The following is a 12,442-nucleotide window of genomic DNA, read 5'->3' on the forward strand; positions in this document are numbered from 1 at the left end:
CTGGGCATACTCCACCAGGATTTTTTTTAAGCCACCAAAACGTGGGGGCCTGGGTAGCTCAGTGGTAAAAGATGCTGGCTACCACCCCTGTAGTTCGCTTGTTCGAATCCCAGGGCGTGATGAGTGACTCCAGCCAGGTCTCCTAAGCAACCAAATTGGCCCGGTTGCTAGGGAGGGTAGAGTCACATGGGGTAACCTCATCGTGGTCACTATAGTGTGGTTCGTTCTTGGTGGGGCGCGTGGTTTGAGCTGAGAGTTAAATGTGTTGAGCGTGGATGCCGCGGTGGATGGCGTGAAGCCTCCACACGCGCTATGTCTCCGTGGTAACGTGCTCAACAAGCCACGTGATAAGATGCGCGGGTTAATGGTCTCAGATGCGGAGGCAACTGGGATTCATCCTCCGCCACCCGGACTGAGGCGAATCACTACATGACCACGAAGACTTAAAAAGCGCACTGGGAATTGGCCATTCTAAATTGGGTGAAAACATGGAAAAAATTAATTAAAAAAAATTAATAAAAAAGCCACCAAAACGCCGGGTGACAACGGGTGTAAAATCTGTCGAAATAAGGTTATTTTTGGTCAAGGTTGGCTAAAAGTATACCTGTCTCATAGTTTGTGTAAGACACTGATCTAATATGACTTACTTAAATTCTATCCAAATAAAGAAATTAAAGTCCACTCTGTCCCTATCCATCCAACACCAACAAAATAAATGAATTAATCCCAGGCAAATTTATCTTGTGTCCGTACATTGATTCTCTACAGATTTGTCTCAAGTTTGGTTGAGATTGCTCATTGGGTTCAGGAGTTATAGCCTTATAAGTGTTTTAGGCACCGCCCACATGATTTCATTGGTCTATTATAGGCATGTAAAACAAAGTTCAAAATTTTTTTTATAATTATTGATGTAGGGACTCCAAACAATCTTTATAAACTGGTTTCATCGTACCACGTTGGTGGAACGACCTTCCCAACTCCATCCATGAAGCTGAACTAAAAATGACTAAAAACACATCTTTTCCATGAGCACTTAACCAGTCATTAAAAAAAAAAAAAAAAATAAAATAAATTACTATTTCTGTTGCACTTTATTCTGTTTTGAATACTATTATGATGCTAGTGATACTTTGTAATACAGCACTTTTTATACCACTGTCTCCTAAGATGATTCGCTTATGTTTTCCTCTTTTGTAAGTCGCTTTGGATAAAAGCATCTGCCAAATGAATAAATGTAAATGTAAAATGTAAATGTTTCATTTTGATCGGACGAAAAACCTCTGATTAGTTCACAAAAGTAGATTTTTCAAATAATTGATGATCGGGAATAAATCCCATCGGGATTGAACCCCTGATAAATGCAAATCCGAGCAAAAACAATAGGGTTTCTAGCCCTTTGGGCTTGAACCCATAATAATAAGAAAATCCTAATGGATACAATAGGGTTCCAGCACCTTCAGTGCTTGGCACCCTAAAAATCCTGACAAATACAATAGGGTTTCAGCCCTTGGGCTTGAACCCCTAATAAAAATCCTGACAAAAGCAATAGGGATTCTAGCCCTTCAGGCTTGAACCCCTAACTAATGAAAACAATAGGTGCCACAGCACCTTCAGTTCTTGGCCCCTAATAAGAAGAAAATCAGTATGGATACAATAGGGTTCCAGCACCTTCGGTGCTTGGACCCTTAAAAACATCATTTGTCATATTAAAAGTGCTGTAATTCTAGCCATTCTGATGTCCACAAGACCGAGCCGTTGATTTAGCCACGCTCCCTCTTTCCAAACCACCGCATCGATACCATTGAAACTGACACAAAGCATGCTCTCACGATTGTCAAACACAACAGTAGCCAAATAGCACCCTCAACTGACAAATTATAAATCAGAATATGGCATTAAAGGTGCTGTAAATGATTTTAGCCGTTCTGTGTCAATGAGACTGAGCTGATGGATTAGCCACACCCCCTCTTTCCAAAACCCTGCTCTCCAGAGATACCAAATGAGCTTTTTTGAGACTGATATCGTGCAGAAACTGTTGTTTTCAGTAATATCTCTCAGGGAGTAGGAACATTTTTTGCATACCTTTCCATGAAAAAAATCACTTGCAGTACCTTTAAAATTTGTTGAAAATCATGTGTTCAACAGATGTAATTTTTTATTGTTAGAACAATTAAAAAAAGGTAATTTATTTTTACCTCTTTGTGGCAAAATATCGATATCAGCTTTTAGTTTTCTTTTGTGTGTGTGTTAAAATCGGTATCAACCAAAGCTTTTGTGTATTTTGGTTGTATTCAATGGTAATAACAGTGAATCTTGACTCAGTTGAAGAAATATCTGGTCTTGAGCTTTGGACATGTAGTATGTCAGCAGTCTTAAAGCAGAAGTATGCTATTTCTGCAACACTATCGCCACCGAATGGAATTACAAAAATAAACAATGTTTTCAAAACAGATTTCTGAATACGCCCCTCATTTGCGGCTGTTCAAACAGTCAGATAGTCCCACCCCCAACTCACACCATTGGTTGAGTAACATTGTTGGGGTGGGTCTAAGTGAGTCACTCAAAATAAACACAGGAATTTTTATAGTGCCACAGAGACACAGTGTTTACAGTTTTGGAAAAAATGTACCTATTAATGGCTTATAGTTGTAGCTGCATAGCTGCAAGAAGAAAGTATTTTAACACTGAAAAAGTGACCCACTTCAGCTTTAAGTTTAATTGTTTGATAATCCATAATAGGTAAAGATATGTTCAGAACTTATTAAATATACAATTTCTATTTTAATTTAAAAGATTGTCATTCTTCTATCCAATCATTTTTAATAATTTGAAGTTTGATTGTTACTCATGTTTTTATTCTATTCTATTTTATTCTATTCTATTCTCTGTTGTATTTTATTCTGTATTTTATTGTAATCTACTGTGATCTAATTCTGTTCTTTTCTGTGTTCTGTGCTAATGCATTCTATTCAATTTTGTGTTGTAATTCTGTTCTGCTCTTTTCTCCTAGTGTTGTCAGCTAAGCCTCAGTCTCCGAAGCTGCCAAGTCGTCACTCTCGTTTGAGTTCGTTTGTGGAGGTGACTGCTGACGGTTTGACCAGTGAAACAAAAAAAACAGGCAAATGCACGGGACACCTCGAGCTGCAGTGGAATGAGGACCTCACCCTGTAAGACAGCTCCTAGTTGCCAACATGACATTGTAGCTGTGTCTCGATTCGAAGGCTATGTGCTCCGGAGGTCGCATTTGATGGTTGCATATGTCATCGTCGAGGCTTTCTCATTTTAGAAATGCAGGTAGGACACTCAGAATGCAGCCTTCGAATGCGACCTTCTTTCACTGGAATTCGGAGGATGCTTGAGGTGTATCCTTCATGGGTACTCACAACCCACATTTCTTTGTGTAAACGAACGAAATGTCTTTGAAAAACGGTGTACCTCTGTAGATGGGTGTAAATGTATATAAAACTTTAAATAATAATAAAATATAGTATTATAAAGTAAATATAAAATACAGCCAGAAAATCCATTTTCTTTTCCCCTTTACATTGTTAAAGCTTACCTCGGAGATTCATTTCAGAGTGCTTGTGCAGGCTGAGCGCTAGGCATGCGTGCTGTCATAGCAACCATATTACGTATACCACAGCCTACACGTCCTACCTAGCAACAGCCTTCGAAACGATACACAGCTATTTTATAATATATTACTGATTTCAAGGACACAAATACGTTCCCTTCGCAATCAATCAATCAGTCTATGCCTTCTATCAGTCTAAGTTGTTTTACCCTTGATTTCTTCACCCTAAGAAGAGCGCAAAGACATTTATTTACATTTACATTTACAGTTTGTGAAATGTTTCTGAAAATCTTTACTTAAACATGTTTGCGTCATGAAAGATACAGATATTACTGTAAGAACTAATGCGAGGTTAAACAGTTATGCATCTGCATGATGGCTTCTGTTAGATGAATATTTTTTTTCCACAGGAATGTGACTCCTCAGAGTCGTTTAGACCTGAAGTTGTGGAGTTGTCACACTTTGAGGAAGGAGCTTTTAGGCAGTGCCACTATTGACTTACTGGACACTCTACGAACACACGATGGCAAGAGTAAGAGCACGAACACACACACACACACACAGGAACAGAAGAGTCTCTGTTATGTTCAATGGATAATGAAACTCCACAAACCTGTATTGAGACTGCAGTTATTGCTCATATAAGGATTAAAATCAATGCCAGTGACATTAGACCTTTGAATAGGACAATATAATCAGCAATAATAAGATGAAACACAAAACAGATCATGTTTTGATGAAGCAGTAAAAAAGGAGAGGCTGTGCTGCGTTGTGAATATTCACATAATAGCATGGCCTCGAGTGCTTTATTACTTGAACTATATGGTTACTACGTAATACCCAATTCACCCAAAAATGATAATCCTGTCATCATTGACTTACCCTCATGCCGTTCCAAACCCATTTGACTTCATTCTTCTGCGGAACACAAACGAAGATGTTTTAATTAATTTATGTGAAAACATTTATGACCGCATTTTTTTTTTTTTTTGGGATAACTATTTCTTTTACGACACTTATTTTCATTTAAGTGTTTTGTAGAGCTGCACAATTAATCAAAATTTAAATCACTATATGACCTTATTAAACTGCAAAAGGCTGCGACTGAATAAAATGAATACATAGATTATGTGCTCTGTCCTGGCTGTACTCTCTTGGTGCATTATTACAGTGTTTTCAGAGCAGTTCTGTGCTCTCTTGTTCCGAGTAACAGATGTGCTCCAAGTTCGGTTCTGTTTGCTTCCATGCGCTGATTTCCCTTTTTTTAATTTCACTTTTGCAATATTCCAAATATGTTTGGCTGCTACAAGTATACAGTTGAAGTCAGAAGTTACACTTAGGTCATTAAAACTCATTTTTTAACCACTCCACAGATTTCATATTAGCAAACTATAGTTTTGGCAAGTCATTTAGGACATCTACTTTATGCATGACACATGCATGATAATTTTTCCAACAATTATTTACAGACAGATTGTTTCACTTTTAATTTACTATATCACAATTCCAGTGGGTCAGAAGTTTACATGCACTAAGTTAACTGTGCCTTTAAGCAGCTTGGAAAATTCCAGAAAATGATGTCAAGCCTTTAGACAATTAGCTTCTGATAGGTGTACTGAATTGGAGGTGTATCTGTGGATGTATTTTAAGGCCTACCTTTATACTCGGTGCCTCTTTGCTTGACATCATGGGAAAATAAAAAGAAATCAGCCAAGACCTCAGAAAAAATTTTTTGGACTTCCACAAGTCTGATTCATCCTTGGGAGCAATTTCCAAATGCCTGAAGTTACCACTTTCATCTGTACAAACAATAGTTCACAAGTATGAACACCATGGGACCACGCAGCCATCATACTGCTCAGGAAGGAGACGCATTCTGTCTCCTAGAAATGAACATAGTTTGGTGTGAAAAGTGCAAATCAATCCCAGAACAACAGCAAAGGACCTTGTGAAGATGCTGGAGGAAACAGGTAGACAAGTATCTATATCCACAGTAAAACAAGTCCTATATCGACATAACCTGAAAGGCTGCTTAGCAAGGAAGAAGCTAGTGCTCCAAAACTGCCATAAAAAAGCCAGACTACAGATTGCAATGCACATGGGGACAAATATCTTACTTTTTGGAGAAATTCCTTTGGTCTGATGAAACAAAAATGGAACTTTTTGGCCATAATGACCATCGTTATGTTTGCCGAAGAACACCATCCCAACCGTGAAGCATGGGGGTGGCAGCATCATGTTATGGGGGTGATTTGCTGCAGGAGGGCTGGTGCAATTCACAAAATAGATGGCATCATGAGGAAGGAAAATTATGTGGATATATTGAAGCAACATCTCAAGACATCAGCCATGAAGTTAAAGCTAGGTTGCAAATGGGTCTTCCAAATGGACAATAACCCCAAGCATACCTCCAAAGTTGTGGCAAAATGGCTTAAGGACAACAAAGTCAAGGTATTGGAGTGGCCATCACAAAGCCCTGACCTCAGTCTGATTTTGGGCAGAATTGAAAAAGTATGTGCGAGCAATGCTACCAAATACTAACAAAGTGTCTGTAAACTTCTGATCCACTGGGAATGTGATGAAGGAAATAAAAGCTGAAATAAATAATTCTCTTTACTATTATTCTGACATTTCTCATTCTTAAAATAGTGATCCTAACTGATCTAAGACAGGGAATGTTTTCTACGATTAAATGTCAGGAATTGTGAAAAACTGAGTTTAAATGTATTTGGCTAAGGTGTATGTAAACTTATGTCTTCAACTGACTATAATAATACAAATAATACACCCCACGACACTGGGTATTTGTTGACAGATGAGATGTTAAAATGGGAAGATATTTTTCCCCTGATTTTTTTCAAATTCTGCTTACGTTTTTTCATCAGAACAATCTTAAGAAAAAGACCTTTCTTAACAAGTATTTTTTTCGGAAAAACAAAATATTGTTAACTTTTTTTCTTAAGTTAGAAATTAAGAAGAAAATGGTCATTAAGAAGACTTCATGAATCCGGTCCCTTGCCTGGAACTTCTGTTTTGAAATTAAAGTGTTCACCCATTGTGTAGATTCCAGCTCTGCTTACTCTGTTCATTCCATCAACCAACTCCATGAGCTGTATGCTGAGATTCTTTTTAATAATTTTGAAAGAGTTCGCATTATGCTGGACACTTGTTGGCTGCTTTTCCTTTACTTACTTAAATACAATGTAAGCACAGTTTATATTTGTCTTCAAAACTAATTTCAAGCATTTTAGAATGAGCATTTCAATTGAAGGTTTTATGAGTGATAAAACATTTTTTAGAATTCAAACCTTTTTTCTGATTTGGTTGCATCAGCCTGTAAAGTTTCCCTAATAAGTTTCAGAAACCTGGATGTGAAAAATGGCCTACTAAGTTTTACTTTATTTAGGTTTTGCAATATAATATACTGTACACATAATTATACACTGGATAGACGTGTGTTTACATACTATTGAAACTGAGCTGATCAAACTTAATGATTAAAGAGGTATTTTAAGTACTTTGCACGTTAAGTAATTATACTTGACATATACGCATATTCTGCAGTATTGAATGTTTTCTGAATTTCTTTGGAATAAAAGCCACAGTAGCTATTGCTGGGTTTCCATCCAACTATCCTTTTTTTTTTTTTTTTTTTTTTTTTGCCATCAAAATAGCCATAGAAGCTGGCATGGTGTAACGTCTGTCTGTCTATCTTTCTTCTTGAAGTGCTGGTCACATCTTGAGACAGCGCTTTCCCTTTGGATAAGGCCACGTGGTCCCAATAATTATAAGACACTTATGACGCTGCAGTGCACTATTGGACATGGAAATGGCACATAATGTGACGTTGACTCAATGTTGATTTTAAACCCAGATGAAAATAGCTTAATCCATAAATGAACCACTTTTCTCATAAAATGAATGGATGCTGGCATTGTCTTCTCAGAAAATGTAGTTTAGCGTTTCATGACCCTTTAAGAAAACCTGAATGGAATTAATGGAAATGCTTGATATGAGTATTAACTCTCAAAATTTGCTTAAAAGTTTGTGCTAGGCAGAGGTGGATTTTCTGGAGTTTTGTATGTCAAAATGTGCATTAAGTTGATGGAAACAGTTTATTCGCAAAACAGTGATGTGTTTTGACCATTTGTGCACGTGTTTCTGCTCCTCACAACAAAGCAATTCTTCAAACATAACTCTTGACATTCTTAAGTGTTTAACCCACAGCTGTTCGTTAAAGTGGGTCCTTACAATCTGCCAGAACAGTTTTGAGCATGGGTGCTCCCAGGTATTCAAAGGCTGGAGGCTTGTGGGCATAGCCATTTCAGCCCACATTATTTGAGATATTACACTCATTCTGCAGCGTCTTCTGGCAGCATTTAATAAAACTTTTGCTCCAATACCGCAAATACAAATCTATCCAAAGCATGACAAGGCTGTTCCCTCCAGATGATGTAATGGATGGAAACGTGTAAAAATTCACATTTTCTTTTGTCACATTTTTAGAAATGTGCTTAAAATATTCAAAATATTTAGATGGAGACCCAGCTTATGGCTCCATCACATGTGTTTTAAGAGGACAAAATGGCTACTTCTGGGGAAATTTGGCACTAAATAGCAATGAAAATAGAAGTTTAAGCTCTTTTATTAAATGTAATAATTTACATGCGGCAGATGTCTAATATCTGGGAGCGAAAACTTATCAGACAGTTCTGGGAGGTAATAGTAGCAAATCATTTTGATGACAGACTTTGTTGCTCCGAACTTTTCAGAATTACCAGAGTAACATTTGAAATGCTATGTGAGGATATTGATGATATTCTCTGTGCAAATTATGTATTTATGTGGCTTTTTGATGCTATATAAATTCTATAGGAATATTTTCAGTAAATGTGTTTCCATTGTAGGTTATGTGCATGTCTTCTTACCGAATAAAAATGTATCCACCTATAGCGATCGTAAAAAATGTTTGTGCATTTTGGAGATTTCATTCGGATCTTGGTGTTTCCATCCAGCATTTTTAAGCAATATTCCAAAATTTGCATATAATTACATAGAAACCCAGCTATTGTTGTTTTTACATTTGTAAGGTTCCCACAGAAGTTATGTCAGCACATGTGTCCTACAGATCACTATGTCAGAAAATAAACACATTCTTGCATTCGTGCAGTGTTTAAGGGGTTGTGTTGGTTTTGGAGATCTGTGCTGTGAAAAGAGGAAATGACCTGGATTACTTCTCCAGCCTCAAACTCTTGACACATATGATTGTGAGATAGGAAAAGCTGATATTAGTTAGATTCCAGTGCAAAAACAGCTGAGTGTTACCCAAACCCCCTTTAACCCCGTTCTCATTTCAGCCATAAAAAATGACAAAACAAAGAATCTATCTTGTAAAATGTAGTGAATGTAAATTAAATGTAGAGAATGTAAAATAAAATGTATTTGCTGACACGTGAATGTGTCTCTTTCTGGCAGTGGAGAACGTTCAGCTCAGTCTGGTTCTGCAGACGGAGAACAAAGGCTCAGTTGTAGCAGGCGGTGAGCTCAACGTCTGTCTGGATGGTCTGGTTGTTGATTTGGGATCTCTGCCCAATGGCCGCGCTGCCTCTGACAGTAAGTTCTGTTCTCCAACACACATGCACACTTCATAGAGCACACTTCATTGAACACACGAACAACTGCACATTCATGCGACTCCACCAAAACTAAATGCAGGACGAGAGAGGAGGTTGTGGTTTGTAGGAAAGTCACTTTTCTACACATCTACTCTGTGTACTTGAACTGTTTGGTCAAGAACTGACAAACTGAGCGGAGGAGGTCAGTGGGTTTACTGACCACTTACAAACCTCATCTGTTTCACAGAAATCTAGACTGATTTTTGATTGGGGACCAGCAATAACCAAGTTTCTTTGTGTTAATGGCATAGTAATTATTACATCCTCACCGTCATATATTTCCATACCCGCATAATCGTATTCTTCCATGGAAAACAAAAGTTGATGATACTTTTTTTTATTTTTATTCTGGCTGCTCTTTTCCTTATAATGATAGCGAATGGGGACTGGGAAGTTGTACTTTTCACAAGCAGTTTTACAAAGAATATTGCTTCCAGTGAGCAAGCTAAAGCCGAGGAGAAACTTTGGCTGTCAATAGAATAAAATAATTGTGATTAATCTCATGATTTCCGACTAGAAAGCAGAATGAAAGTGTAATAAAGTGGTAAATGTGAACTTTTTAAAAAAAAAATTATAAAATGAATATATCACTATTGTCACTATTAACTGAATTTTCCTCTTCCCAGTAATATCACATTGCCTAGTTTTTGCTGACAACAAAAGTTTAAAAAGTTTAAAAGGCTTATTAAGCTTTTTTAAATAAGATTTTAAAACAAGTATAGGCGAAAAAATTATTCTCTATATTAAGATAGATAGCCTTATAAAAAATGAAGTTTAGTGTCAAACTGAAGACAAACTGATAACCAATTAGACTTGATGTGACTTTTTTTTGTTTGATTTATTGTCATTATTTCATAGAATTATTATTATTCCTTATTTTATTTATATTTTATTTTTGCATTATATTTAATCCATTATATTATGGTATCTTAATATTGTATAAAGAATTATTATATTTATAAATTCCTTCCCTGCCTTTTTATTTAGTTGCATGATTCCGTTAACCTCTTACACTCAGATCGGCCCAGTACCGGGCCAAGAGGGGGCGCTGATCGATCGATAGATAGATAGTGGTATTACTCAACAACCACTTGCTTCATCTGCACAAAACATTTGAAAGCTTAGAATCTTACCTTTGCAATGAATATAGCTGATTTGACCAATTCTCACATACTGCTTTTAAATTTGCTGAAAAATTAGAACTGTTCCATTTTAATAATTTGCAAATTTGCAATCAAAACAATCATATTTATCTTTTGAAATGTATTGATTAGTAGAATATAAAGAGCAGATTTGTTTCACTCAGAGACCAAACTACAGTGAGTATTAGCTTGTGCAATGCACATGTATGGGAAACAGAGAAAACAGAATCATTGTCACATTTTGGTTTATTACTTCATGAAAAATAAACATGATGTGAAAAGTGGCATATCACAACTGCAGACGGCTCCGAATAAAACAAGCCCACATTCAGCGTAATATGATTAGACGATCCAGAAATATTAGTCAAAAAGTGTTGTAACAAGCTATGGTGGCTATCGCTAATGGTGTCTCTATGGCGACGGTTTCTCTTGGATCGATTCACTGAAACACTATCCTTCACGTCATAGATGTGTCAGATCATCCTCACTGGCTGTCTAGAGAGTGTTAGATTCCATATTTGGAATGTCCCCTTGTCCCACGTGTGGTAAACTGACCCAGATTGCACATACATAGACTGCACATTAGAGGATGCTCAACGCACATTTTATGAAGTGATGAAATAGGAAGCCAAAGTGATCTGAATTGTATCTTTATGGACTTAGTTGACATCATTTTAAGTATTTTTATATGTTTTTTAGATTTTTGCATTCATAGTATTTAGTTGTTCTGTTTTAGTGTTCAATAAAACCTGCTTGGAGATGTTTTTGGACACTTTGATAAATAGAAGTCCACCCTGGGAACCATGGTTCCAAATGCTATATCTTTGGATTGCATTGTACTAGCAACAAATGTTTTTTTTTTTTTTTTTTCTGGTATAGTTGACATGTTGACCAACACCAAAGTTAATTTAATGACCTTTCATACATACTGTCTAAAAGGTATAATGTCAAACATGAATAATAACTGGTGTATTTTTAGTGCTAATGTTTTGTATGTTTTGTCAGCAGTGTTGTGTCATGAGAGTCTATGTTTTCTTAAAATTTTGAGAAATACATTTCTAAAAATGTATACGATGCATTTGACCCTCTTTGCTATTTAGAGTTATAAGATCTTATTGTTGGGCATGCCATTTAAGAATTAAATCCTCAAAAATACCTTCAGGGTGTAAGTTGTTAGTTTAATTTTCACTTGTTGCTGCTTGAACTTTAATGAGCGAAACATGCACTCTCTTATTAGGGCAAGAGATGAAAGGAAAGTGGAGAAAGAGCACATGTTTCTGGACTCTATGGGTGCTGCTATTGTTAATGCCATTTAATCGGGAGATATTTAATAAAGATGTTTGAATTACACCATATCTTGTAACTCGCGTTATTGCTGAGATGCCTATGCCTGGCATAGACAAAGAAGCTGCCGCCATGAACGATGAATGCACCCTCAACAGGCTGCAACTACAAATCTAAGAGAACGACAGGTTGAAAACATCATTGTCCGCGGCACGTGGACACATTTTTATTGGCTGTTTACAGAGTCTAGATCTGTCACAGAGACAGGTGAGATATCACAACACTTATTTCATTAATTGATTGAGTCATAGGACGTAAATACTGGCCGATGCCGATCAATCGGAGCATCCCTACTGTCCAACTAGCAACCACATCTGAAAGCTAATGGGATCTGAATAAAGAAGAAAGTTGAGGCGTTATATCCATCACATCAAAATTTTGCCCTTAATGAAGTTAGTGTACTTTTTATCAAGTCGTCGAAAGTCTCAGAGAAGAGCATGCTTGAAATGATATATGAGACAAGTGATATATGATGTGAGAGTGTGTAAAAGCTTCTTTATGAACTCTGGGTTGTGTGCGCGCATGTGTGTGAAGGGTTTTATTGTTGCCATAACGATGCTGCTGATTTTAATTTCGTCATTTTATTTTTTCAGAAGTTAATCTGATTTTGTCTTACAGTTTCTTGTAAATGTGGTAACACTTTACAATAAGGTTCCATTCGTTAAGATTAGTGAATGCAGAAGGTATCATGAACTAATACTGAACAA

At 36.7% G+C, this 12,442-nt stretch overlaps 1 protein-coding gene across 3 annotated transcripts in view; it reads left to right on the plus strand.

Moving 5' to 3' along the window:
* Positions 1-12,442, plus strand: part of LOC127435765 (NEDD4-like E3 ubiquitin-protein ligase WWP2) — a 62,486-nt gene that overhangs the window by 9,864 nt on the left and 40,180 nt on the right. For all 3 annotated transcript variants that reach the window (XM_051689442.1, XM_051689444.1, XM_051689443.1), the window contains exons 3-5: positions 3,011-3,167; positions 3,985-4,106; positions 9,050-9,187. In XM_051689442.1, coding sequence (XP_051545402.1) covers positions 3,011-3,167; positions 3,985-4,106; positions 9,050-9,187 — 417 coding nt within the window. The remainder of the gene's footprint in view (positions 1-3,010; positions 3,168-3,984; positions 4,107-9,049; positions 9,188-12,442) is intronic.

The sequence above is a fragment of the Myxocyprinus asiaticus genome, chromosome 46 (assembly GCF_019703515.2).
Source record: "Myxocyprinus asiaticus isolate MX2 ecotype Aquarium Trade chromosome 46, UBuf_Myxa_2, whole genome shotgun sequence".
Taxonomy (NCBI): domain Eukaryota; kingdom Metazoa; phylum Chordata; class Actinopteri; order Cypriniformes; family Catostomidae; genus Myxocyprinus; species Myxocyprinus asiaticus.